This window comes from Sebastes umbrosus, chromosome 8 (genome assembly GCF_015220745.1).
Source record: "Sebastes umbrosus isolate fSebUmb1 chromosome 8, fSebUmb1.pri, whole genome shotgun sequence".
NCBI lineage: Eukaryota > Metazoa > Chordata > Actinopteri > Perciformes > Sebastidae > Sebastes > Sebastes umbrosus.
Window position 1 is genome coordinate 4781902 of NC_051276.1, and position 27877 is coordinate 4809778.

A 27877-nucleotide genomic window follows, 5' to 3' on the forward strand; every position below is an offset into this window, starting at 1 on the left:
TTTGTCCCCCATCTCTTACAAAGGAATGACATTAGGAAGGGATCTCTTCGAGGCTGGTATGGATTTTAATTGCGATTAATCGCATGATTGTCCATAGTTAATCGTGATTATTCGTACATTAATCACACATTTTTTGTATCTGTTCAAAATGTATCTTAAAGGGAGATTTGTCAAGTATTTAATCCTCTTATCAACATGGGAGTGGGCAAATAAGCTTGCTTAGTGCAAATGATTATATATATTTATTATTGGAAAACAATTAACAACACAAAACAATGACAAATAATGTCCAGAAACCCTCACAGGTACTGCATTTAGCATAAAAAATATGGTCAAATCATAACATGGCAAACTGCAGCCCAACATTTAACAACAGCTGTCAGTGTGTCAGTGTGCTGACTTGACTATGACTTTCCCCAAACTGCATGTGATTATCATAAAGTGGGCATGTCTGTAAAGGGGAGACTCGTGGGTACCCATAGAACCCATTTACATTCATATATCTGGAGGTCAGAGGTCAAGGGACCCCTTTGAAATGGTCATGCCAGTTTTTCCTCGCCAACATTTAACGTAAGTTTGGAGCGTTATTTAGCCTCCTTTGCAACAAGCTACTATGACATGGTTGGTACCAATGGATTCCTTAGGTTTCCTTAGTTTCTAGCTTTCAAACAGAGCCCGCTACAACCTAAGTCGTGTTAATGCTTTAAAGAAATGATTGGCATTAACTTTGACAGCCCTAATAAAAACTAAAACTGAACTTCTCTGTAAAACTTAAACTACACTAAAACTTGCAAACACATTCTGAAAACTAACTAAAACTAAACCAAATTAAATTGAGAAGTCACAACTAAAATAAAATTAAAAAAATCAAAACCATTATAACCTTGACACAAACAATAACGATCCACTACATTTGTGTCAATTTGTGAACAAAAATGCATTTTGATGAGATCTTAAATCACTGCGTGTGTTAGCCTTTATTGCGGTTCGTACCGATCAGGTCCTTGTTGCGGCGGTCGATGGACAGGTTGCGCAGGGCGATGGACACGGCTCGGACCACCTTGTCAGAGTCGGAGCGCAGCAGCTCCACCAGGATGGGAAGACCTTTCTCCTTACGCACCGTAGCCCGGATGTAGTTGGACCACTGGGGGGGGGGCAGACAGAGGGCAGGGTGTGACTGCTTTTTTATAATTTCAACCTCTAACCTCTTGGGTCGGCTGAGTGAGCAGCACACTGTCAGCAACTTCCTGTTTGACATTCATGCAGATTCAACAGATTCCCACCTGGGAGCTTTACCAGCATGGCCACGCGTCCAGGTGTCCAGGTCAACCTCCATGAGGACATTGATATATGCCTTCATGCTCACACACACACTCAACCATTCAGTCACTAACTACACGACAGCTCAGCTCTGCTCCTTGGGCTTGACTAATTCACCACATTCCACAGTGGGGCTCTGAGTGGACATGTGCTATGATTTGTCTTAATTTAAACATCAGTAGATTTTACTTCTCATTTTTTTTGCACCATGAAACATTAAGTTTGACATAAAAGGGTTTATCTTCTAAGCACTGGTACCCCAAGAGATGTAATTAAGCCGAGGAGAGGCGCAGCTGAGCCACCAGGTGGCAGTAGTGCGCTTTAAGAAACAGGTCAATCCAGTGGTACAGAACTGAGCAGCAGCAATGAATGAGGGGGATTTAAAGAAGAAGTTGTGATATCCTCCCAGGGAGCAGGGACAGGCTTTGTCCAGATGTGACAGTGTGATGGGTTAGCAGCTCCACAGGTTCCTGAGCCTTGCCAGGCATTCTGATCAGCTCTTACAGGAAAAAAAAAAATACACCAAAGGAAAGAAGGATTTCTCCTCCAGATGCTCACCGGAGCTGAAAATCACTACTGCTGAATTATTAACGCTAAATGTGAGACTCACAAAAGAGTTCAGGTGTTTGTTTTTTTCCCACTCCGGGTAGAGAGGCTCAACACCGCTGATGAACTCAGAGGATGTGTTTACAGTCTGACACACGGGCGCTAAGAGGAGCGCTGATGCGATAATGCTGCCGTGGACTGAATGCAGCCAGCCTGTGCTGAAAAACATAAGTGACCGCTCTCGCCCGAGGTGCTGCTCGTAAACTGGCATCTGACAACTAGCCCTTCCCTGTTGGTAATTCACTGCTGCCTGCGAGCCAGGCAGCCACTCGGCAGCTCTGCGGCCGCTCTAATTGGAATAAATGTCTGATCCTGGCTCTCGAGGTTCTCACATCATCCATCATGAGAGGCAATCATCTAACAGAGATGAAAGTTTGGTGTACATTACTTATCCAACCCTTATCTAGTCATGTAATCCCACTTCTATGGATGGACCTGACTAAAAATGGTACCATCAATGAAAAGTTTGAGCTACTTGCCGCCTGGTTCGATCACGTCTCGGAGATGTATTCCAGCTTACACAATTGCTATACTGTATGGTTTGGAGAGACAGCGCATCTACACCTTTTTAAAGGGGAACACCACCTAAATTAAGAATTCCAGTATGTTATTTCCATGGCCGAGGAAAGTTCAATGAGTATTTGTGAACATGAGCTACTCTCTCTCAAAGCCAGAAACCAGAGAAGTAAGTTTCAAACCTGTGATGTCATGGGGTATAAAGTCTGGAGCTGCTCCGTAGACGATGAATGGGAGACCCACAGAATGTTTGTTCTCTTATCTATACCCAAATGAGCTTTATTCTATGTGATGTTCTTAGTTGTGAAACAGAAAATGCACCCATATACTCAGAACATTCTCCTGGGTGCTCTCAGTGACACCAGTGGGAAACCTCCGGGTCTGAAAAGTGAATGAGTCAATGAGGAAGTGCCTTAAACTTGCATTCTCTCTAACAGTCAGCCGGGGGCGACTCCTCTGGTTGCAAAAAGAAGTCTGATTGTATATAAGTCTATGAGAAAATGAGCCTACTTCTCACTTGATTTATTACCTCAGTAAACATTGTAAACATGAGTTTACGGTCTCAATCGCTAGTATCGAATCTTCTTCAATACAGCATGATGTTCATTTGGAAGTTAATTATAATCTTTTTGGTCGCCAAAAATGTTCGGTTGTGCTCGTGTCACTTCTGGTTGCAAAAAACCAAGATAGTGACAGCCAAAAACCAAGATGGCGACGGCCAAAAACCAAGATGGTGACAGCTAAAAACCAAGATGGCGACGGCCAAAATGCCACATTCGAGGCCTCAAAACGGCAGACCAATGGGTGATGTCACGGTGACCATGTCCACTTCTTATATACAGTCTATGAGTAAATGGACTTGGACTTATATAGTGAGTGTCACCTATAACATCTCTCCCAATTCATTGTGGAGCAGTTCCACACTTGATACTTGATGACATCACAAATTTTAGTTTTTGAGTTTTAGCACTCGAGTTTTTGGATTTGGGAGAGAGTTGTTCAAGTTCACTAATATATACACATATATACTGTGTGTATATATATATATATATATATATATATATATATATATAATAGAATACTAAGACCATAGGAATAACATGTAGGAATTTTGAAAATGGGTGTAGTTCCCCTTTAAAGCACCTCTGTTTCCTTTCAAGCCCATCAGACTCCAATCACAATCCAAGAAATCTGCTTCCGAAAGGTCAATGATGACAGACGTTGCAAGAATGCGATATAAGAAATCTGAAAGTCAGACAGGACATAGTGTCTACGTGTTGTATCCCTTCCCCAACCCTGGACTCACGGTCCACTGTCCAGCACTGAGGTTTTGCAGAGCCCCGGCAGCAGCCTCCAGGGTGTTGTAGTTCTGGCTCTCGGTCAGCAGAGATAGGTAGAGCCTCACCACTTCCGGCTGATACAGCAGCTCAAAGCCTGCAGGGAAATACAGAGAAACGCACACACACACACACACACACTGGTTAGACTCTCTGGCAAGACAGACAGGCCAATTAGGCTGTGTGAAGGTACCGGCGGTACAGTGCTGAGGTTTATCTCGGACCATAGGGAGAGTTCTTTGGCAACGGGAAACATGAAGAAGCTTGGGTTTAGCACAATGTCTCTGGTAACAGCGGACAACCTTGACAAACGCCACAAAATTTGGATTGCAGTTTCATTTCACAAAGTTTCTGTGAAAATGTACACAACTCCACAGCATACACGGGACAGGGATTAAAGTCTGTCCACTTGGTTTCACAACAGGCTGCAACACCTTTATTAAGGAACGCTGGAACAGTGCCTAGAATCTCTCCTGAAGCATTATGATTGAAAATACTTCAGCATTATAAATGAGGAGAACACAAGAGGGAGAAATTATTGATCCGACCAAACCCAGAGTATTTGAGAGGGAGGTTTATCTCAGTAGCACATAACACATTCCACCACAGTCAATCATTAGGCCTCCCCTCTGATGGAAACGTAATTACATTATCAGCTATTAGACGGAGCAGGCACGGGGAGAGACAGAGGCGTCGAATCACATCAAATCAAATTTATTCATCCGGGTGTTTTTTTTTTTCTTATTTTGCACAAACAGGTTTGTCACTAAGTGCTTTACAAGGGATCAACAAGACACGATTGAATTAAAAGGTAGGACGAGGATGTTTCTTCTGTCAAGGTCATGTCGAGCTGTTTGCATCTCTGGAGGGAGTCGTGCATTTTTTAATGGCGGGGCACATCACACCGCAGGAAGGGGAGACATCTCGTCATGTTTTAATGACTTGAGCAAAAACAATTTTTTACTATTTTGATGATCCTGAAGGAACATTTTGACGACTACATGCAGGTTTTTATTTCACATCAATTTTAGGAAGTAGTTGTGCTGAAGGTGTTTAGATCATATGTGGAAAATTACCGCCTAACAGATGAATGCCGCCACACAACCCGTCAGGTTGCAGTTTACATCCATGTCTGTCCAAAATGTAATCAGTTCATCATTTTATCCTATTAGACATTTGTTTAAAATGGTTATAATTAGCAAATGAATTACTGAGTTATGGACAAAAACTAGGGCTGTCAAAGTTAACGCTATAATAACGAGTTAACGCAAATTCCTTTAAACGTCACTAATTTCTGTAATGCATTAACAAAACTTGCTTTTGAGGTTGTAGCGGGCTCAGTTTTAAAGCTAGAGTGAAGATACTGGTATCATATGAAACTACCAAAACCTAAAGAACTCATAAGTACCAACCATGTTGGCTAAATATGCTCCAAACTTACACTGAGCGAGGAAAATTTAACCACGAGTCTCCCCTTTACAGACATGCCCACTTTATGATAATCACATGGGGTCAAGTCATAGTCAAGTCAGCACACTGACACACTGACAGCTGTTGTTGCCTGTTGGGCTGCAGTTTGCCATGTTATGATTTAAGCATATTTTTTATGCTAAATGCAGTACCTGTGAGGGTTTCTGGACAATATCTGTCATTGTTTTGTGTTGTTAATTGATTTCCAATAAGAAATATATACATATATTTGCATAAAGCAAGCATATTTGCCCACTCCCATGTTGATAAGACTATTAAATACTTTACAAATCTCCCTTTAAGGTACATTTTGAACAGATACAAAATGTGTGATTAATTAGCGATTACCAATGGACAATCATGCGATTAATCACGATTAAATATTTGATTCGATTGACAGCCCTACCAAAAATGTGTTTCGTGAGGTCACAGTGACCTTTGACCACCAAACTCTAATCAATTCATCTTTGAGACCAAGGTGTTCCTGAGGACGTACGTACCCACGGACGGACGGACAACCCGAAAACACAATGCCTGCAGTCACAGCTGTCGCAGAGACATATGGTGTAATGTGAATGTCTTCAGAGTAAGGAATCAAAACAAAGCCAGAAGAAGGCCATAGTGCTTCAACAGGGGGCCACAATCTGCTGTTACTCACTGAGGCTTTAACAGACTTCCACACTCCGGATCACAATTTAGCTGATGCTTTGAAACATGGTGGCTAAAATCTCCTTTTTACAGAAATACAATTTCACCAGCAGCTTCCTTCCTCTCCTCTACAATAGCACACGAGCAGTTTCAAAATCCTTCTTCTACGCTTCCAGGCTCAAATTAAAGAAAGTCTAACCCCACTGTTTCTGAGGCCACAATTTCCAAGGTTTCTATTTGAAAACCCCCGTATTATGTGGGCAGGGATGTATAGCAACCCTATTTGATTGATGCGCGAGGGCTGACAAGGCCCCTCGGTGCATTTTTCGAGATCCTTCTGTAAAACAAGTGCAACTTGGGTCCAGGTATAAAAGCATGAATCAAAACCCTTAAGGAGGGCATCTTAAGGTAACGTCTCCTTTTTTTATTGACTTGCTTTTTCAGTCGAAGGAAAGAAAACAGCGAAAGAGGGAAGAGTGTCATTTGTGTGCTCAAGAGGTAAAGCGGAAAACACACAAGCTGACATTTGTGCCTCTAAATCCACATCTCACACCCGTAATTTGCAGAGAGCGGAAGCCTGGGCGCACTCTGAGATTGCCAGATTCAGACACAGCTACATAGTTGTTAACACTGAAAAAGCAGGGTTTTCATCCCTGTGGCGCTTCCCCTCCGAGATCATGCCAAGCCTGCTCCTCCAGAATGTGCGTGGGAGGAACTGCCAGGTCGGGACGATGTTACTGGAGGTGCTGCTTGAGAAGTCTTGAACTTATTTTTCAAAGAAGCAGCAGAAGCAGGAGCCGTCATGCACTAGACGGCTGGTTGTAACCATGTGCTAGAACATGAATCACATCAATAGGTTTTCTCGGGGGCGACGCGAAGGGGGTGTGGGGGAGTCTGCGAACCAGACACTCAGCAACATTCTGCATGCTCCTCATATTTCTGTGCCTATCGGTGCACACTCAGCAAACTGGAGACCATCTCGCAGGCAGTCCTGTTGACAGACACTTCATCTCCAAGGCCCGTTCTCTCTCTGCACGAAATGTCAGCCATGTTGAACCTCTGTTGTCAAGTTCGCCTGCACCAAAGAACGTGTAATGCTAAGAAGTAGGGCTGGGACAATACACCTATCTCCCGATTCGATATATATTGCGATTTTTAAGTATTGTGATTCGATATTATGATTTATTGCGTCTTTTACTTTGGAAAATATCTTAATTACTAGATTAAAATGTTTGATTTTCAGCCTGTATATAGTCATAAATGTCCTGAAGTCAAATATATCAGTCACTGTCAGGCATATTTATTACATTAATTCCAGCAAAACCAAATAATAAAGACATTTCCCTCACAAATTAGTGGTATTTTCTTTTTAATTTATCAGGGACATGTAATGTTTTATACTTCTGGTGAATATAACCCAATCAATTTTATTTCCATAGATGTATTTTGTATACACAGTTCCCTTTGTTAACACCTTATTTTGAAAACCGGAGGTAGTCACTCGTGTATACTTCCGCTAACTTCGCCAAGTCCGTCGCTAGCTCTCCCATCAGCTCCGTTCTCTTTATCATTATTTACATTCATGGTCACCTCCATCGGGGCCGTTTGAATGCATTTAACATAAATGTCAGTATATGGGTGCTCTACAGTTGTAGCGTCGGCTGATTTCACCACGGAGATGAGAGTGACGGCTGGCTTCACTGCGATACTATAACATTTCCTGTCCATGACAGAGTTAGCATGCAGCTTTAGCCATGATGTCTAGCTCTGCTGTTCTTGGCGATGTGTGAAACCCAAAATATTTCCATGCTGTACTGTATGCTGGATTTACATGTGAGGGTGCAGGTCGTATCCATACGGCCATTTTGTGCTTCCTTGTTTTGGCCAGCTGCGGTTTGTTTTGGTTGACGGATACAGAACGGATATGAAGTCACGTTACTCAGACTACAACAATAAAAGCGGTAACTTCCTTCTTCCTCCGCATAGACTCAAATGAAGCAATTATATCGATTCTGGCATTAAAAAAATAGTTTGCAAAATTATAAAAAAAGAAAAAATTGTGATACATAGGTGAATAAATTTTTTCACCACCACCACCACCCCTACTAAGAAGGGAAAGTCAATTGTTTGTTCCATTGCAACATCAGTGCCCAGCAGCAAAGCTACGCTTCCAGCATTTTGGACTGAAAGCGAAAACTGCCTAAAAAGTACAAAAGTAAAACAAAATAATTTTGATTCTATTGTAATAATTAATGTCTCTACCTAAATGGCCTGTGTTGAACAATAAAACTATTATAAATATACATACTATTATAACTATTTACCTACTTACTTATTAATCAAACTTTTTTGCCCAGCAGCTTCCCAGAGGAGCATAAAGTGAGCGATGGACATAAATGGAAGTTAGAAAAATCCAGCACACAGATTTTGAGAGCAATCTCAAACCTTTTCATGCCAATAACCTCCAAAATCGACATTCAATAGATGTACCGGAGTTTTGTCTCTTTGTTTCTGTACTGTTTGCTAAGACTTTGCCTTCTGTGACAGTAATTTTGTAATAAAATCTGCAAATCCACATTTCCTCCTTGTATTGCCTGGGGTCTTGGTCTGGCAATCAACCGAGGTGACTTATGAAATTGGCGTTTTACAAATGAAGGACTCGAGACAAAAAAAAAGACGTACTGTTCAACAAAAGGAGGATGAGAATGGAGGGAAATTCACTGGGCCTTTAAACTAATTCCTTTATCCTTAGTGAAATTTCTCGCTGTTGAGCCAGAGAATATCTCCGCCAGAGCTTTCACTCAGCGTTCTCAGCAGGGGCTTAATGTCAGCACCAAAAGCCTTAGGTCTTTCCTAAAAGCACTGGCCAGGTCCAGCTCTGTTGGCAGCCGTATACTCTAGTGTTGTTGTTGTCGCCAGTCATCTCCTGCTAGCCTTTTGGCCCGTTAGTTGTCAGTTTGTTAGATAGAATTACTATTCAGAGGGGTGATGAGCTGTCGGTGTGACGTGACCTTGGCTTTGCTCAGGGCGAAACACAGCCCTATATTCTGTGACTGCCTGCAAACATGATGACATTATTTAAATATATCCGGTGGTGTTGTGTGGAGTGTATGCAAATCATTTTTTTAGTTAGTATTCTGATCATTTACTTAAAGGGGACATATGCCCATTTTCAGGTTCATACTGGGTTTCTACTAGAACATGTTTACAAGCTTTAATGTTCAAAACACACACTATTTTCCTCATATTGCGTCTGAATATACCTGTATTCATCTTCTGTCTGAAACGCTCCGTTTTAGCGCCTGTCTCTTTAAGACCCCCTCCTGATATATTCTAATGAGTCTGCATGTGACATTAAGCTGACCCGCCAGATGGTTTGTTTACACGGAACCATCTGAGAAGCCAAAAAAGGGCAGGCACTTTCAAAAAAAAATACTTGGCAGGTGATTGGATGAGCCATCTGTCAATCAAACTCTTGCCAAAGCCAGTCGGGAGAAGAGCGAAAACATATTTCCCATCAAGAAAAGCCTTCAACGCCGTTCTCTGCTCTTCTTTCAATGAAGAGACACTCTTCAGTTCTGATATAATCACAAAGTAGTCACACATTTTTCATCAGTTCAAAATATTGTTCCAAAAAGGGAGATTTGTCAAGTATTTAATACTCTTATCAACATCGGAGTGGACAATTATGCTGCTTTATGCAAATGTATGTATATATGTATTTTAGGAAATCAATTATGAACACAAACAATGACAAATATTGTCCAGAAACCCTCACAGGTACTGTATTTATGGCAAACTCGAGCCCAACAAGGGACCCCTTTGAAAATGGCCATACCAGTTTTTCCTCGCCGAAATCTAGCATAAGTTTGGAGCGTTATTTACCCTCCTTCGCAACAAGCTAGTATGACATGGTTGGTACCAATTGGTACCGATTCCTTAGGTTTTTGTAGTTTCATATGACACCTTATGATATCTTCACTCTAGCCTTAAACCTGAGTCTGCTACAACCTCTGAAAGGTCGATTGCGCTGTGTTAAAGAAATTAAAACAAATTTGTCTTAATGCGTTGTTACCGCGTTAACTATGACAGCCTTAATATATTCTTATTATATAGGAAATATCCAACTCCCAGTGAGCGGAGCCCAGCGTGTCCATTTCCCCCTGCTTGGCGTGGCAGACGAACATCACACACAACTGTGGCCTGGCCTCCTTACACGACTCCTGCTGAGCTCTCTCATAACCCCTCTGCTGAGGGACAAACACACACAGAGGCACACAAATGGGCACAGTCGGTAACGTACGCACGAAACGCTCTGGAGATATAAGCTCATCCCTAAATGAGGTGAGAGGGGAGGAGCGGCAGGTTACTGTTCAAAGCAGAGGAAGACGCCGACGACTCCTGCAGCTGAGGAGAGGCTCAATTAGTGCCCCCGGTACTGAAGAGAAGGGGCTTTGTGGTGCTGCAGTGCGTGAAAACTGGGTTAGAAACAAAGTTAAGTTGAAGTGATTGAGTGACGCTCGGTGCAGAGCGTTAATGCGGTTCAAGTAGCTTCACTATTGGCTGCAATTAAAGCCAAGGTGTAGCGGTGTGACAGGCTGGTAAATGATAATGGATTAACTGATGGGCTAAGAGGGGACACACACACACACACACACACACACACACACACACACACACTCGTACATGTATGAAGACTCTTCTCTCAGACTCACACACTCAGACACCTCACTGACTCAATTCTCTCAGCCATCTGCCTTCCTCTAGGATAGTTGGCTGCATTCGAGCAGGAACTGGATACACACCTCTGCAAACACCTCCGTACACACACACACACACACAAACACACACCAAGCCCTCGCCCGGGCATGTCAAAAAGTGATGTTCATCGATCCAGTCTGCCTCCAACGCGTACAGGATCTCTTCCTGTGCTAGCACCATTTATTTACTGCTCCGTTCTCCCGCACACAGCACTTCCATCGAAGGAGAGGGACATGATGGCATATCGCTTTCTACAACTCATAGGGGAGTTTTACAGCGCTGTGAAAGGACCGGAGAGAGACGGAGGAAGATAAAGAGAGTGGCAGACGGGGAGAAAAAAAGAAAACAAACAGCAGAAAATACATAAATCCATCCTATCTGTCATCCTCAGTCATCGTTCTGTAACAGGTTTTTTTGCTCTTACGTAGTCATTCTATGTTCACGGGGAACATTGCAATAGGGCTGCACGATTATGGCCAAAATGATAATCACGATTATTTTGATCAATATTGATTATTTATCACAATTAGTCATTGATTTTAGGGACAAAATATTTTTATTGCAATTTCACATTCTAAATGAACAGAGCGCTGCTTTCACTTCCACATTCCATATTATCCTTTTAATTTAGTCTGTAGTGGTTATTTGCAAAAATTCAAATAATTAGGAAATAAATGTTAAAAATTAAATGTTATTTAAATGTATGATTTGATTAAAAAAATTGTGGCATTAGTAGTTTTAATTATATATTATAAGCTGTTTAGAGCTATAGTGTTAGGAAAGTTAAACAGGTCACAATTCCCTCTCTAATATCTATTTTATATTGCTATGAAAAAATCGCCTTCAAACAACTGGATTTATTCAAGTTTCTCTTCAAAAACTACATTTTACAAGATCACATTTAAACGCATCATGATAGAGTTATAATTTACAAATCGCTTTACAATCAATTTACAACTGCACATGTGTGAGTGACCAGCAAAAACTAGAATATATGAGACTGTTTAAAACCGTCCGGCTTCAGTCGGCTGCTGATTGACGGTACATCTCTCGCTGTTAGTTTAGGAAGCGCTTGATTTATGCGGCAGAGTTTTCTATGAGCGGAGCATGCATTTCAAACGCCAATATCGCAGTCGATCATTTTCATTCAATTGTGGGAAGCCAAAGTTGTGAGCACGATTAATATTCGGTTAATGTGAAGCCCTACATTGTAATAACACACAGTGTCTGACATTTGCACTCCTTTTACTATTTGGTTAATTGAAATGCTGGTGATGTCCAGTGCTGTAGGAGCGTTCTGCTGTCACTCTCATCGTTCAGTTTCTCCAGGTAGAGACAGAAACGTGGAAGGTAAGGGCAGAAAAAGAGAGGAGAAATACTTCTATGCTGACCACAGGGTCACATTCCCCCCCCTATGGAACACGTGCATAAATAAATCAGGCCATTCCAGCGGGAGAGCCTCGATTCATCGAGTCTCTGGTCTCGTACCACATCTGAAACTCGTGCACATTTAACCCCCTTTTTATGTGGGAGTGTCTTTGTATAAGTTCAGGCAGGCACACGGGAGAGCGCTATAGTGCTAATGAAGGGTTTCGCGGGGCCGAGCCGCGACGGGGCGATGGCTAAATCAGCACATCATTAAAAGTATTATGCCACCGGTAGAATAATGGTCGTGACTCTCTCCGGTTCATTAAAAACCAAAAGGTGAGCTGTGGAGACGCGTAAACAAAACACATCAATTGGCAGGGTTCACAGGGAGGCATGAGAAAACTTCAACACTTCTTCCTTGAGTCATACAGTTTGCAAATGATAATACTTTTTTTGATTACTCTGCTTAGAGGAGCGTATTTTGTTTCTGAATGTTTCAATTAAGGAATGCATGCATATAAATCAGTTTAAAGCTAAGGTAGGCAAGATTGAAGCAAATATAAGTTATTTTTATAAAACAGTCGCTATATAGTGACAGTAGTGCATGAGACAGGTAACCTGAAAAAAATCATTTGCCTCTGTGTCCTCCGGTGCTCCTAACGGCATCTGCAAGATTTCACAGACCGGAGGAAAACAAGCAGTAAGAGCTGAGGTCTGCTGTCCAGCTGCTGTCTATGAGAGCCCGTCAATCACTCACAAACTCCGACCAAACGGTCAAACTAGGCAGCGCTGATCAAATATGAATCAATATTATGTTACGTTAATGCCTATATCTTTTGCCTCAAATATTTTCATAATCATCTTGTAGTGTACGGTTTAGCTGTAAAATGAGAACGTTTGTGACGCAGCCGCCATTGTGAAATCTGGTGAAGGAACGCCAAGTCTGATATTACAGATATTATACTTTACATTTTGCATTAGCACATAAATTAGCTCATGCATTAGCCGTGGCCGCCATGAGGGGGTGGTTGTTCTTCCGCGGATATCTGATCGTAAATATTGAACATGTTTAATATTTACGATTTGATATCAGTGCGGCCAGGATGGACTTCCGAGCCAATCGGGGGGGATGTAAAAAGACTCTTAACATACGTCACACCACAGGAATATCTGGAAAGATAATCTTTAGGACCATCAAAAATCGTGGCTTTGCTGACCGTTGTCAGGAGGGGGGAATCAGGCCCAAAATCAGCTTGATTCTCGTGTAGTGTGTACCCGGCATTAGGTAGTAACTGACTTGTTAAGAATGGATGGCAGTATCCTTGGGGATGGGTACAATTGATGTTTACTGTCGATTCTTAAACTGCATTAATGTATCTAAAAGTATTACCAGAGGGGGTGAGACGCATTGAAATCAGAGTGTTGTCGTTGCATTTGTATTCTGGAGACGCATCTTAATGCCAGGCGTGAATGTAATCAGGCCCGGATAACGAGATGCATGTTAATGCTGGGGATAAATCACAGAAAAGTACACTTAATTGACTTTCAAATTTCTCTTTCCGCTGCTCTCTCTGGTGTAATTTCTGTTGTGGCGATGGCGAACCCACTGTGAAAATCTGCTACTCCATGCAGGTTACACTGAAAAAACAAACACTGTTTTGCAAAAACACAATTTGACCCATGTCTGGTTGTCCTCATCTTAAGCCCGGAGGGAGAACATGTGATGGAGGCCGCGCCGCATTCCCTTTCCCTCCACAGACTCCCAACAGACTTGGAGCCTACAGCGGAGCCAAAACAGAGCGCAATGCCAGGCTGCAAAGGCCGTTCAACACCCCCCACCTCCCCCCCGTAAACCCCTTCAGACTGACAGGGTCCAAGAGTCAAAGCCTCATTTTGTCCTCTCGCACCCAGTTGGCCCCTGTCGCAGATTGGCATCTCTATAGGCGGCCCCGGGGCGCCACGCATTAGCATACCCACATGGTAGTTTGGCCTTAGTTTGCTGGATGTTGACAAAGAGAGGCAGAAGGTGGCAACTGGCCCCATCTCTTGGACAGCTACCCATCAGCTTTGGGCCACAAATATGTCCTGGTGTGATGGGGCGGTTTAAGAGAGGGGGGAGGGGGACTTGGGGAAAGAGACTACATCCGCACTAATACACAATTTAAAAAACGCTGTTTTAAAATGAGAACGATCAGTGTTTTAGGGCCGCTTCAGAATTAATCTCTGTCCCTACTACCACGCATATCACATGTGTGTGCCGGTGTAAATAGGAAGCAGTGCAGTTGGTTGTTCAGTTGCAGAAAATACTACAAATGAAGAAAAACAATGGCGAAAAGAAAGACCAGAGATATCTTTGCTTGGACAGACGACGAGGTGGAGCTGTTAATGAAAGTAACACACGAGTATGAGGTGTTCAACGAAGCGGAAAACACAACAGATGTCATTTGTTTTCTTCCACAAATCGCCACGTGATGGGGCGTGATGAAACAGGTAATCACACAGCATGACTGATATCACCCAATCAAGAAGCGAATGGAGGTGACTGCGTCATCGTTTTTTAACGGTATCTGTTTCTGTCCGTCCAGACTAAAATGCAGCCCTATCGATTTATATTCCTACGATCAACTACATCAATAGGTACTCGGCAAGTTGTCCTTCACGGGAAAATCGGTTTGCATGGGAAATAATCTATCGTTTCGATACTAAGAATTAGCACCTTGTATTTAAGCACGACAAACGTTATATGGATGTGTTTTTCAGCACTTTTAATAGTAAAGAAATGTTACTCCGGTTCACTCTCCCTGTGTGTGACATCATCGACATGCGCCAGCAGCGCCAATCTCAGAAAGACGACAACAAAACGAAGCATGGCTGATGGTGGGGGAAGAGCCAGACGAGCGAAAGATTTTCAAGCCGCGTTTGAGGTCCAGCATGTGGAAACAGTTTCATAAAATAAAGATAAAATACAACGGCAACACAACCAATCTTTCCACGCACCTACTGAGACGCCAGGTGATTACTAACACCGAACACCCAGGTAACTCTAGCAGCGTTCCCGCAGCAGTAGCGGCGGCAGCTAGCTCTGCAAAAGCCTCGCTAACATTTTTGGTAAGAAATTAGACCAAACCTCACCTACGACTAAAGACATATATTTGCCATTAATCATTTGTTTACTTCTTTATGTCAATAATTAATTTATCCCTGATTCCCTTACAAGACAAACTTTGAAGAACCCTGACCTACACTGTCCAGTATCCAGGTATTTATTTCACACTGATTGAATTTCTGGCAAAAAAAACAACTACTGTATAGATTTCAAGTCATTTTATATTGTATCATATTGTATTGCTCTAGATGAGCCAAATATTGTCCTTGAACCGGATCAGAACGATGGAAAGTGATACGTAACGTATCGTTACACCTCCTTAGTCAGCAGCGTTTTCAAACGTCTCCATTTCAGGTGCTCAAAAACGCCGGAGTAGTGTGGATGATAGGCATAAACTTAGCAAAAGTTATGCGTTTTAAAACATATTAGTGTGGATGTAGCCACAGAGCGGACAGAGAGGGGGGAGATATCGCTGAAGGCACACGGTGAATATGCAGCCCAGACCCCTCCCTCCCTCCTTCCCTCCATCTTTGCCAGTTCACAACAGGGGGTCCTGCTCCAGCACTACCAAAGCTCGTTTCCTACCATTTAGCACAATAGGACCCTTTTCAGCAAGCTGCCTCTGCAGTGACAGGGGAGTACTTCCTCTTTCCTGTGCTGATAGGCCAGCAAAGTCCCGCTGTGGGCTTTTAGTCCACATCAACACCGCTAGCAAAAGCACGCTGACAAACTGACACCAAATTGTCCGGAACGTCCAAGCACTCCTTTAACAAAGTGCATCGGAAATGCTCCGTCCCCCGTCCCCCCCACAGCCCCGCTGCAGCCCCTGAACTTTGGACAGGAACACGGAGCCAGCGGGTCTCTCACTCCTGAGCCGCGGTTCTATTAGGTTTTCTGTGGCTTGCCCAAGAATGTGCCTCGCAGCTATCCGGCCTCTCTCTGGATTGACAGTGGTAATGCTCCGGTTGTTTGTTTCCAATATACTTCCTGCTAATGTAATAGTGTTCCAGGGCCTGAGGTGAAGGTGTTAGTTTATATTAGAATCTCCGTCAGGTGGAGGTATTATTTCCCTTCGGATAAAAAACATATTGATATGTCACTTTTCGTGTTGTGCGGAGCATGACAAAAGTCTTTCATATAACAATTTGCCGCGATTCAACAAATGGTTTTCAAAGTTTAATATTGCCTAATGTTTAGTTGTCAGATAGTACAGGTCGCCTGTCTGTGTGCGCAGCCACACGGGACACTTCCTCTCTGTTTTATGCTGCTGCTGCCTCCATGTTTGGCAGGTAAAAGCTGCATGTCGTGGATCCAGGTGCTTTTAGTTAGAAATAACAACAACTGACAGGGGGAAAATAAGTCAATTCCATTTTCCAAGTTGTATTTACCACTTCATTGGGCCAGTCATGTGCACTCCAATCTGAATTATGATATGTGTGACAGCACTTTAAAAACAGCACTGGAGCCAATTTTAGAGTCTGTTAAAGGTGGAGATATACAAGTATAGCTTATGATACTCAACACGAACAAGATACGTGTTCATCCTGCTGGTGTTGTTTACACTCTCAGCGTTCATCACTGAATCATTACGCCGTGTTCACATTATGTGGAGTTATTGTGATTGCCAGTTTTCGACTGAAATATTCAGATTCATTCTTTTTTAACCTCTATAGAGAAAATTTGCTTTCACAGTCTGTACACAATCAAACACTCAGAACAAGTAACACAACAGGGTATAAACCAACAAGTCTATTACAGTTAAATATTAGGGCTGGGACGATACACCTATCTCCCTATTCAATACTATCACAATACTTGGGTGCCAATATGATAGGTATTGCGATTTTTTAGTATTGCAAGTCGATATTGCGATTTATTGCTATTTTTGTTAACTTTCTCAACACTAGACCATGGGGAAAAGTCAAATCATGCACTTCTAGGCACTTTTAATTTGGAAAATATCTAAATTAATACAGTAAAAATGTTTGATTTTCAGCATGTATGTAGTCAGAGATGTCCTGAAGTCAAATATATCAGTCATTGTCAGGCATTATTTATTACATTTTTTCCAGCAACCCCAAAACCCAAATAATAAAGACATTTCCCTCACAAATTAGTGGTATTTTCTTTTTTAATTTATAATGAACATGTAATGTTTTATACTTCTGATGAATATAATCAAATCAATCTTATCTCCATTTATGTATTTTGTATATACAGTTCCCTTTTTGAAAACCGGACGCAGTCACACGTGTATACTTCCGCTAACTTTGCCAAGTCTGTCGCTAGCTTTCCCGTCAGCTCCATTCTCTTTATACATCCATGGTCAGCTCCATCGGGGCCGTTTGACTGCATTTAACATAAATGTTAGTATATGGGTGCTCTACAGTTGTAGCGTCGGCCGATTTGACCACGCAGATGAGAGTGACGGCTGGCTTCTCTGCGATACGATAACGTTTCCTGTCCATGGCAGAGTTAGCATGCAGCTTTAGCCGTGATGTCTAGCTCTGCTTTTCCTGCAATGTGTGAAACCCAAAGTGTTTCCATACTTTACTGGATGTGTAGTGTTAACCACGTTGGATTTAACATGTGAGGGTGCAGGTCGTATCCATGTGGACCTTCCGCCGTTTTCTATTTTCGTTATTGGCTCGCTGCGGCCGGCTGCGGTTTGTTTTGGTTGACGGATACGGAACGTATATGACGTTACTCAGAGTACAATAATAAAAGCGGTAACTTCCTTCTACCTCCACATAGACTCAAATTAAGGAAATATATCGATTCTGGCATTAAAACAATCTATTTCAAAATCGTAAAAAAAAAACTTGCACTACATAGGTGAATTGATTTTTTTCCCACTCCTAGTGATCTGGCATTGCAATCAGGGATGAAAATAACTGAACCAACACGAGGAGAAAGAGAGCGAGTAAAGAAATCCGATGAGGTGAACCCTCGCAAGTCATAAACATGGTAATCTTTCCAAAATGTTCTGAATGCAGCTTCAGAGCCTGTCTCATGCTGATGTACAGTTAACACAGTCAGCCATGAAGCTGAGGCTGCGCGACTACTCTGCACCTTTCATACTGCACACACACACATTGCAGATACATGTCTGGACTGTGCTATTAAGTTGGCTGCAGATGAAGAGCAGATACGGGAGAGCCTGCCGCTGTGCTGAGGACATTTATTTTCTCTACCTGTGTCTCTTCCTTCTTCCCTTTCTCCCACCATGTTCTTTTCTCTCAGCCTGCCTCTCTCATGGCCTCCCGTATCTCCACCACAAACACAAAACACGACAGACAATGCCAGAACTGCCTCTATCTATTGATGTAGACAATATGTAGAGATGAAAGAGTGCACGATGGTAGTACTAGGGGTTGCTATGGAAACCCCGTCTCCATCGCCACTAACAAATCTGTTCATTCGATGTTCATGTGAGACGGTTGGGCGAGCGACAGCGCGACGAGGAAAAGGAACGAACTGCCGTTTCAATCTGCACATTAAATAACGCAGTTCGTTGAGGTGATGCACTTCATTCAGAGGCAATGAGTTGGAGACAGTGACTGGCAAGACCTTTCTCAACCTTTCCTACAATTCCCATGATTCCACAGCAACTGGCCAAAAATGTTAGCCTGAGGGCTGCAATTAGTGGCCAAGCCCCGCTCGTGCTCCGTGTGAGTTTGTGTTTAGCAGCAGCAGCTCCCTCAGACGCTCAAGTGCTCCGGAGTGGAGAGGCGTGTGCATCTGCTTTAGAGCGCATCAGTGTGTGTGTATGTGTGTGTTTAGTAAGAGAGTAGTCTGTTTCAGCATCACCTTGAGTGCCTGCTCTTTTTACCCAGGCAAGTCACGTCCTCGCCCAGACACAAACGAAACTAGAAACTCAGGCAACAGCAAGAGCCTGCCAGAGAGAAAGAGATAGAGGGGGAGACACAGGTAGAGGAAGAAAGAGATAAAGATAAAGAGGGGGTAGGGAGGGGGGGGCCACAGAGAAAAGCTATGGGGGGGCGGAGGCGGTGGACAATGTTTCCTGTTTCCTGTTTGGCAGTTTTTAGTCCCTCACCTGAGCCTGAAAGGCTAAAAAACAAGCTTAAGATGTCAGGAAGGTGTTGTGCTTTCACCACAAATTCCAACGCACAGTACAGTCGATTCCCAATGTGCTGCATCTACCTACAGCTGACAGGGATTTCACGAAGACATTGGGCATCAACAGAGGAGGAGGAGGAGAACAGGGAAGAGTGACAGAGGAGGAAAGGAACGCAGGTGACCAGGGAGCTGGGAGGGAAGGAATAAAATAGCGAGTGAGGGGAGAGGAAAGGAGTAAAGGGAGGGGGAGGATGGATAGAGAGAAAGAAAGGAAGAGGAAATCGTGACCGAGTGGATTTGAGCTATGAATGTTGTATGTTGTATGGGATGGCTGTGTGTGGTAAATAGTCCGCAGAGATGCATGGATCATGTCAGGGCAACAAGACAGTTATAAGAGGGAAAATAAATAAAAAAAAAAAAAAAAAAGCTACAATCTTCCAGAAGAAAAACTGATGCAGTGCAGCGTGAGCTAAATGATGTACTCGACAGTTTGGGATGAGGGTTTGGAGGTTCCAGCCTTTGGGAATAAGCCCAGATAATCCTGTGGAATGCTGGTGTGTGTGTGAGGGGGGGGTTTAATAGAGATATGGCAGTGACTGGAACGAGGACTGAAGATAGAGGCCTTAGACTGAAGCAGATGTGGGGTGGGGGGTTGGGGGCTGCAGTCTGGATGATGGAAAGGAGTATGGCTTAAACACACATGCACATACACAGACTAGAGTTGCACTAAGGTCTGTTCTTGAGTTACTGGTTTAAAGCTGCTGATACCAGTAGTCAATATTTGGCAATAAATAAACATTTTCACTACCAAACTAGAGTTATCGCCTCACGGTGTGTATGCCTCCGCCAACCAGTCTAGTTGCAGTTTACATCCATGTCTGTCCAAAATGTCGTCACTTCAGCATTTAGTCCTGTTAGACATTTGTGTGACATCGTCATAATTAGAACATGAATTCTTGAGTTAAGGCCAAAAAATGTGTTTTTGGGAGGTCACAGTGACCTCTGACCTTTGACCACCAAAATCTAATCAGTTCATCCTTGAGTCCAAGTGGACGTTTGTGCCACATTTAAAGAAATTCGCTCAAGGTGTTCCTGAGATACGGTACGGACGGACGGACGGACGGTGTGGAGTTATAAAGGTGGTGCAAGTATTTGATGTCCATGGGGGACTAAAAAGAGCGATACTCTGCATTTAAAGCGTTTAGGAGGTGCTGGTAAAAGTGTAACAAATGGATTAAGTGGTTTGTTTATCTCCGGTCAATGTGGATGTAAGATGTGATAAGAGTTTGTGGTTTTGTGTCACAGTGGGGCTTTGTTGTGTTTCTTTATATCTCTTTACTTTGTCACTCTTTTCCACCTGGGTTCTGTCTACATGGTACTGTACATACACCCACTAACACAGGTGTCTAATTAGACCTGACCTCTGGACTGCGTGGGTAAGTACACACCGATTGACATTTCTCTGACTTTACTGTTGTTACACCTGTCGGGGTAGAAAAAAACAGGTAGTTCCCATCAAGGCGCCGATTAATTGTGTGGGTGTGCGGGACCTTTAAGTTGCTCTGGCTGTTTTTGCTTGGGTCATTTTGCTCGCACCAAGAGAGGGTGAGTATTTTAAGATGCAATAGTTTCTGCAATTCAACGATGGTAAAGATCCATCCATCCATTATCTGTAACTGCTTATCCTATTCCGGGTCACGGGGGGGGAAGGGGGGGGGGCGAAGGCTGGTTCACCCTGGACAGGTCGCCAGACTATCACATGGTTGACACATAGAGACAGACAACCATTCAAACCTACGGGCAATTTAGTGTTAACAGTGAACCTAACCTGCATGTCTTTGGACTGTGGGAGGAAGTCGGAGAACACCGGAGAAAGCCCGCGCTATCACGGGGAGAACATGCAAACTTCACGCAGAAGGGCCCCAAGCTGGGTTTGAACCTGCGACCCTACGATGGTAAACATCTCTGCCTTTATGTGACAAATTGAGGAAGAGGTGGGGAGTTGCAGAGTGTTGATGTACGGGCTATGCATCCTAATAAAACAAGACAAAGTCCGAGAAAATGTAGATGGTTTGGTGTTGGCTGTAATTCACCTTTAATTCAGACTAATTAAAAGGGGGGTTAAAAAGCATCCTGAACTCCCCTTAGCTGGTGCACCACCAGGGATACACTGATACCGATACCGGATCGGATACCGGGCCGATACGGACTCAAATAGCTGGATCGAGTATCGGTGACAATGGGTCTGATCTATTCAATTCAGTTCTATGTTAATATACTACATACATTATAGACTGGGATTTTAAATCCTGTTTAAGTTTGACCAGTTTGTTGCTGCATTAAAAAGGTTTACACTTGAATTGTAATTAATGTTAATAAGATACGATTTTTTACTTATTTGCTGGAGTACGTATTATTAATACGTATTAGTATTATTTTAATAATAAATAACATTTCATTATATATATATAGACTGAAAAAGTGGGATCGGTGCATCACTATGCACCACAGCCCGACCAGTAGCCCCTACACAAGTCTGCATCTTGGATGCGTGATGACGGCTGTGATGGTGTTTGACGGTGGAGGGATATCCTGTGTCTGGGTCGGTGTCAGCACCCATCTCTCATTTAACGCTCCCTCCAGCCTCGCCAGCAGCCCCCCCACCCCCACCCTGTGAGATGGCACGCTAAAGTGTGATGGATACTCCGGATTAACTCTCGCCTTGGAGGATGACAGTCTATGTTTTTCTCCCCCATACACACACTTACACACACACACATAGCGGATGCTGTGGTCAATTTTCTCAGGTAATATTATCTCTCCCTGCAGCGCCCTGACAAACAACAGCACCTCTAATAGCCACATAATACCACCCTCATGGTAAAGGGCACAGTGCACTTTATGTGTGAGAGAGTATTTGTGCGCTTAAATGAGTTTGTGTGTGTGTGTGTGTGTGTGGACAGCTGTGTGAATTAGGATTTGGATGTGTGAGTGTGTGTGTGCTTATAAGAGTCAAATGAAAGGCAGTGAGGATGAGATGAGTTGCCCCCGCCGGCTTAAATGAACCCATCGTCAAAATCAAACGCACATTAAAAATCCTAAATACTTGTGATTATAGACCAGTCACACAGATTGGCTGTGGATGCTGAAAAACTCACCACCAAAAAAAAAGCGTTTCATGTCGCCCTCTTCCCACTCACTCTCCTCGCTCTCTTACATAAATAGAAGCTTAAATCTTTCTCCTTAAATCTTTCCCGTTTATACTTCCCTTTCTTCTACTCCTCTCGTTAACGGCTGTTGTATTAGTAAGGAATGTTGTTAAAAGCGCCGGGACCGCGGCCTTTCCCCCTTCTGCTCACTTGCTTACAAATGTGATGCCGCTTAGGATATAAGCGTCAGTTAAATCCCTAAAATATAATCTAAAGCACCGTGCTTTCCTGATGTAACTGAGTGATTTTATGCTCAGAGTAAAACCTCAGCGGAGGGACAGTTTGATTGGACGCCCGCCAGCACTGAAGTCTCCTCCGCTCCGTCTGACCCTCTCCTTCGATAGTATACAAGGACAGCAGTCCTTAGGGTGCATTTAGGCCCTCCTGTTTACAACAGTCTAGACTGTTTACGACCAATATTTCATCTGCTGTTTACCAGTAACGGGACAGTGGCAAATTCTGGAGGGGGGCATTTTTTCCCTCTCACTAAGCCTCTGTTGTAGCTCCAGCGATGCCAGTCCTGCGCGCCATTAATCTGCTTTTAATTAGATTAAAGCGTCTCTCTCTCTCTCTCGCAGAAACAGGAAGCAGCGCTCTTGGGCCTCGAATGGGGCCAAAACAAAAGGCTCCAAACTGGCAAGTGAGTCTCACTGCGGCTTCCTCCTACTTCCCTGGAATCGTTCTTGTCTCGAAATTATCACTTTTGCTCCCAGTCTGCTCAGGTTTGGGGAGATGGGGGAGGCGAAAGACATGGTTAATCATCTGAAGAGCCTGAAGTTGCCGGCTACTGGATTTCCAGCACTTTTTTAGAATCCCACAGAGCCTCGTAGGAGGAGGAACGCCGATCGGGGGCGCTGAGTTTTATTTTGGGGGGTAAGGGAAATTTAAACAACTTGAGAAACCGCTGCTGTCGTATAGTGGGTGGAAGTGCTGTTAGGTTTATGCACTGCCACAGAGGAAGTGCTGGGAATTAGTGGCACGCCACTATCCTTTGCCAAACACAGGTGGATAAATGCTGCTGTGCATCGCACACAAACACACACACAGTAATCTGCAAGGACTTCATTCCACTAATGATGTGTAGAGCAGCCACTCTAAAATGAGACCTCCTAGGAATAGCATTATTATGCAAACCTCTTTGTATTTCCAACAAAACACAAGGTGGTCCCACTTAAATAAACCTCTCGCTCCTTTCATTAGTTGTTTTACTCCTCCTCGCCTTATTATCACTCCTTTTCATCACTGCCTGTGTGAAACGGCTCGACGGAAACGGATGGTGGCGAGTTGAAAGGGGTGGGGGTTGCTGTACCTAAAATGTCAGCTGCAAGCCCCTAGCTATCAACATAATTAGCCCCTTTTTCTGTGTTGTGCAGTGCTTAGTTTTATTATCAACTTCAAAGGAGGGAAAATGATTGGCATGTGAGGAGCGTCAGGTTAGCCGGGGCTCAGCGGCACTCCAAACAGCTGCTGTGGCAGAGCGGGGATTTAGTTTTAATCTCAGGTGAGGTGGTGAGGGAGGGGTGAACATTTAGCATCTGGGGCTTTTAACATGTTGGCATATAGTGTAAACCAGTTCTCATACACCGTTCTAGCTATACTGTACCTACGCAAAAGTAATGCACTGTAATCGTACATATCCCACAAAATCACTTCATATGTAATCCACGGAATCGTGAAACAATAAAGAGTGACAAACTCTGCGTAGGGAGGAGATCAGGGTGCATGGGTGGGTTAAAAAACACTGAATATTCGCCCAGGAGACCAGGGTTCATACCCCATGTGAAAACAGAAATCAGTGTTGATTTATTTGTCACGTAACCCAAACCACAATCTATTCCTAAACCTAACTAATGCCGGGTACACACTACATGAGAATCAAGCCGATTTTGGGCCCGATCCCCCCCGTCCGACAATCATCAGCAAAGCACCGATTTTTGGATGGTTCTAAAGATTATCTTCCCAGATATTCTTGTGGTGTGAGGTATGTTAGGAGTGTTTTTTTACATCCCCCGATCGCCTCGGAAGTCCATCCTGGCCGCACCGATCTCAAATCTTAAATATTAAACATGTTCAATATTTACCATCGGATATCCTGTTGTGAATGGGGAACCCCCGAGGACAGCCTGACGCAGTCACGTGGGAAAGAACGATAGCCAACTGAGAACCAAGCTGACTGAAGCGGAAAGACAGCGGCTAATGCATGAGCTAATGCAAAACCATAAATCATTTACACTTGACAATTCAAGCGTCTTGTATCCAGATGATATCCATTCAATTGATTACACTTTGTTTACACGTACCCACATGTATGTATGTATGCGTCGCTGTTAGCCAGATTTGATTGCCTCTGACTTGCTTTTCCCACCACAGGATGTGAATCTGGGTCGGCCCTACTCCAGTCAAGACGGTGGTGGTTCACAGCTAACCGTCAACTAACACAAACACATGGTTGGGCAACAATTAGGACAAAAAGTTCTACTGGCCATCACTGGCTCAATGGCGCCTGCTCACCCATGCGGGTCATTGTGCTGTCTCATTCAATGGCTGCACTGATCAGGGATCAGATTAACGCCTCCTGTGCGACCACAAGTTTCAAAATCGCTGGAGCCGCTTTCATTCCTGTTGCTTTAATGTGACAGGCGGTCATTTTAGCTGTCATTACCACTGGGGCTATACTTCACAGGCTGCTTACTGATTAAGTTCACAGTTGGACAGAGTTAAAGAGGACCTATTAGGATTATTTTCAGGTGCGTACTTGTATTTTGGGTTTCTGCTAGAACATGTTTACATGCTTTAATGTTCAAAAAAATCTTTATTTTTCTCATACTGCCTGTGCTGCAGCACCTCTTTTCACCCTCTGTCTGAAACGCTCTGTTTGAGCTCTTGCTCCCCCCCCCCCCAGCCGAAAAGCCCAGTCTGCGAGGTCTTTCAGGCAGTTCAGGAGCAGTGTGTTTCTGTGGGGGAGAGGAACTCCCTTTGGTGTGGACTTTGTAACTTTGCAGAAGCATGCACAAAAAAACTGTACAACACTCTAAAGGAAAAGGAAAAAATCACAAAAGCATAATAGATCCTCTTTAAGATTGCTTATGCAACCTGAAAAAATTGATGAATTCACATCTTTTCAACATCTGGCTAGAACGCATCTCAACAATCTCATTTCAATCTGTCGTGAATGCTTCTTGGCTGCATTTCCACTCTGCTTTTTTTTTTATATATATCAGATAGCTATCCAATCTGCCCAAGACGCATGAAGTGAGTGTGAATGGGGTAATATAACATCTGTGCCTCGACTCACTGGCATCAATTATCTCCCGTTGCCACTTGGAGTGCCCCTGCGCAAAGTCGTTCAGTGCAGGAAAGAGTAATACAAACAGTTTGGGTGGAAATTCCAGAGCAACATGATTATGTCTGATGTTTTAGGTTCTAGGTTTTTGTTTACATTTATTTACTCCGTTATTTAACTAGGAAGTCTCCTGAGATACAATATCCCTTTTTTGGTCTCTTGTTTGTTTGTATCCCATTTAGCTTCGCCTCTCCATTTGAAGGTTGCGGCAGAAATGGAACAGAGATATGAATCCAATTAGTCACTCCTAACACCTCGTGATACACTGGCCTCCTTTTCTTAGAGGCGGACAAACATCCCCCTGGACGTGACAGCATCCAGGAAAAAAAAAAAAATCGTAGAGGCGATGCATAGGGAAGGGTGTAATGCTGAGGGGAAATGTAATGACTGAGAGAACAGAGACGGAGAGTGATGTAAGGTGCCAGACAGTCTGGATCCAACCCTGTGTGGAGTGGACACTATAGCAGCTGAGAGTGAGAGAGGTATGTGTGAATGTGCGTGAGCATGTGTCCGTATGTGTTATATGTTGCATGCTTTTTGTTTGTGTGCATGCTTTGTGTAGATGACATTCCGGGTGCAGACGTTCACGAGCTAGCCGTCGTCATCTGGGGTCTCGCTTCGCTGTGAAATGTGACGGCAGCAAGTGAGGAAGAGGAGGTGAAGGAGGGACGTAACCGGAGCAACTGAGCGGAGTGTTTTTCCTGAACAAAAAGGGAAAGTGATTCACCGAAGTGGTCAACAAGCTGCGAGCTAGCAAGCAACTCAGAAAGGCCAAGAGTCAGCGTTCACTATCTGGTGTTGAATTCCACAGCCGTACGAAAAACGGAGAGCGATTGTCAGGCTCAGTTTTAAAGCTAGAGTGAAGATACTGGTTTCATCTGAAACTAACCTAAGGAATCCACTGGCTCCAACCATGTCATACTAGCTTGTCGCGAAGAAGGTTAAATAACGCTCCAAACTTACGCTACATTTTGGTGAGGAAAAACTGGCATGGCCATTTTCAAAGGGGTCTCTTGACCTCTGACCTGAAGATATGTGAATGAAAATGGGTTCTATGGGTACCCACGAGTCTCCCCTTTACAGACATGCCCACTTTATGATAATCACATACAGTTTTGGGATAAGTCATAGTGAATTCATCACACTGACACACTGACAGCTGCTGTTGCCTGTTGGGCTGCAGTTTGCCATGTTATGATTTGAGCATATTGTTTTATGCTATATGCAGTACCTGTGAGGGTTTCTGAACAATATTTGTCATTGTTTTGTGTTGTTAGTTGATTTCCAATAATAAATATATACATACATTTTCATAAAGCAATCATATTTGCCCAATCCGATGTTGATAATAGTATGGAAAACTTGACAAATCTCCCTTAAAGGTACCTTTTGAACAGATAAAATAATGTGCTATTAATTTGCGATTCATCACGATTAACTATTTTAATCGATTGACAGCTCTATTTGCCTACCCTCCCGATTTTCCTGGGAGACTCCCGTTTTTCATTGCCGTCTCCCGGTTTCCTCCTGGGGACACAATTCTCCCGTATTTCTCCCGATTTATGACAGATTTCACACCTTTTTTTTCCCCCTTTCCTTATCTCAACCTGTGTCTGGCTCTGTACAGTGTGTAAAAGCCCTACTGTTTCCACCCGTACGACAATAGAGCTCCACCTGATGTCGTTTCCCGGTGGAAGAGATGGGTTTCAGAGCGCAGTGGTGCCGTTGTTCAGTGAGTGAGAGACGGAGAGAGAAGTCGAGAGTACTAAGAGAAAGAAATACTCAAGCAGGGGCAAAAAAACAAGTGAATAAATAAAAACTGATGAATATTAGTTTATGCCAGAGATTTACACAAATTCACACCAGAGGGGCGAATTATTCAGTTTTCTTTTCTGAGAATTAAAAGTGAAATCAAAAGTAAGCCTATTCAACATTAAAATGCTGTTGCAGTGAACTTATTCATTTGTTATTTTCATTCTTTAAAATTCACCGGAATGCAGCAAACAAAGTCTCTGAACTCAAATTTTTCTGGAGGAGGACACCCTGACCCCTCGCTTTGGTTTTTTAAATCCTCCCTATTTTTGAGGTTGGCAAGTATGATTATTCATAATAT

At 43.3% G+C, this 27877-nt stretch overlaps 1 protein-coding gene across 16 annotated transcripts in view; it reads right to left on the reverse strand.

The window, feature by feature from the left end:
• arvcfb (ARVCF delta catenin family member b) overlaps positions 1 to 27877 on the reverse strand; it is a 302038-nt gene that overhangs the window by 18075 nt on the left and 256086 nt on the right. For all 16 annotated transcript variants that reach the window (XM_037778804.1, XM_037778802.1, XM_037778805.1 and 13 more), the window contains 2 exons: positions 3749 to 3876; positions 994 to 1144 (listed from right to left, as the gene is read on the reverse strand). In XM_037778804.1, coding sequence (XP_037634732.1) covers positions 994 to 1144; positions 3749 to 3876 — 279 coding nt within the window. The remainder of the gene's footprint in view (positions 1 to 993; positions 1145 to 3748; positions 3877 to 27877) is intronic.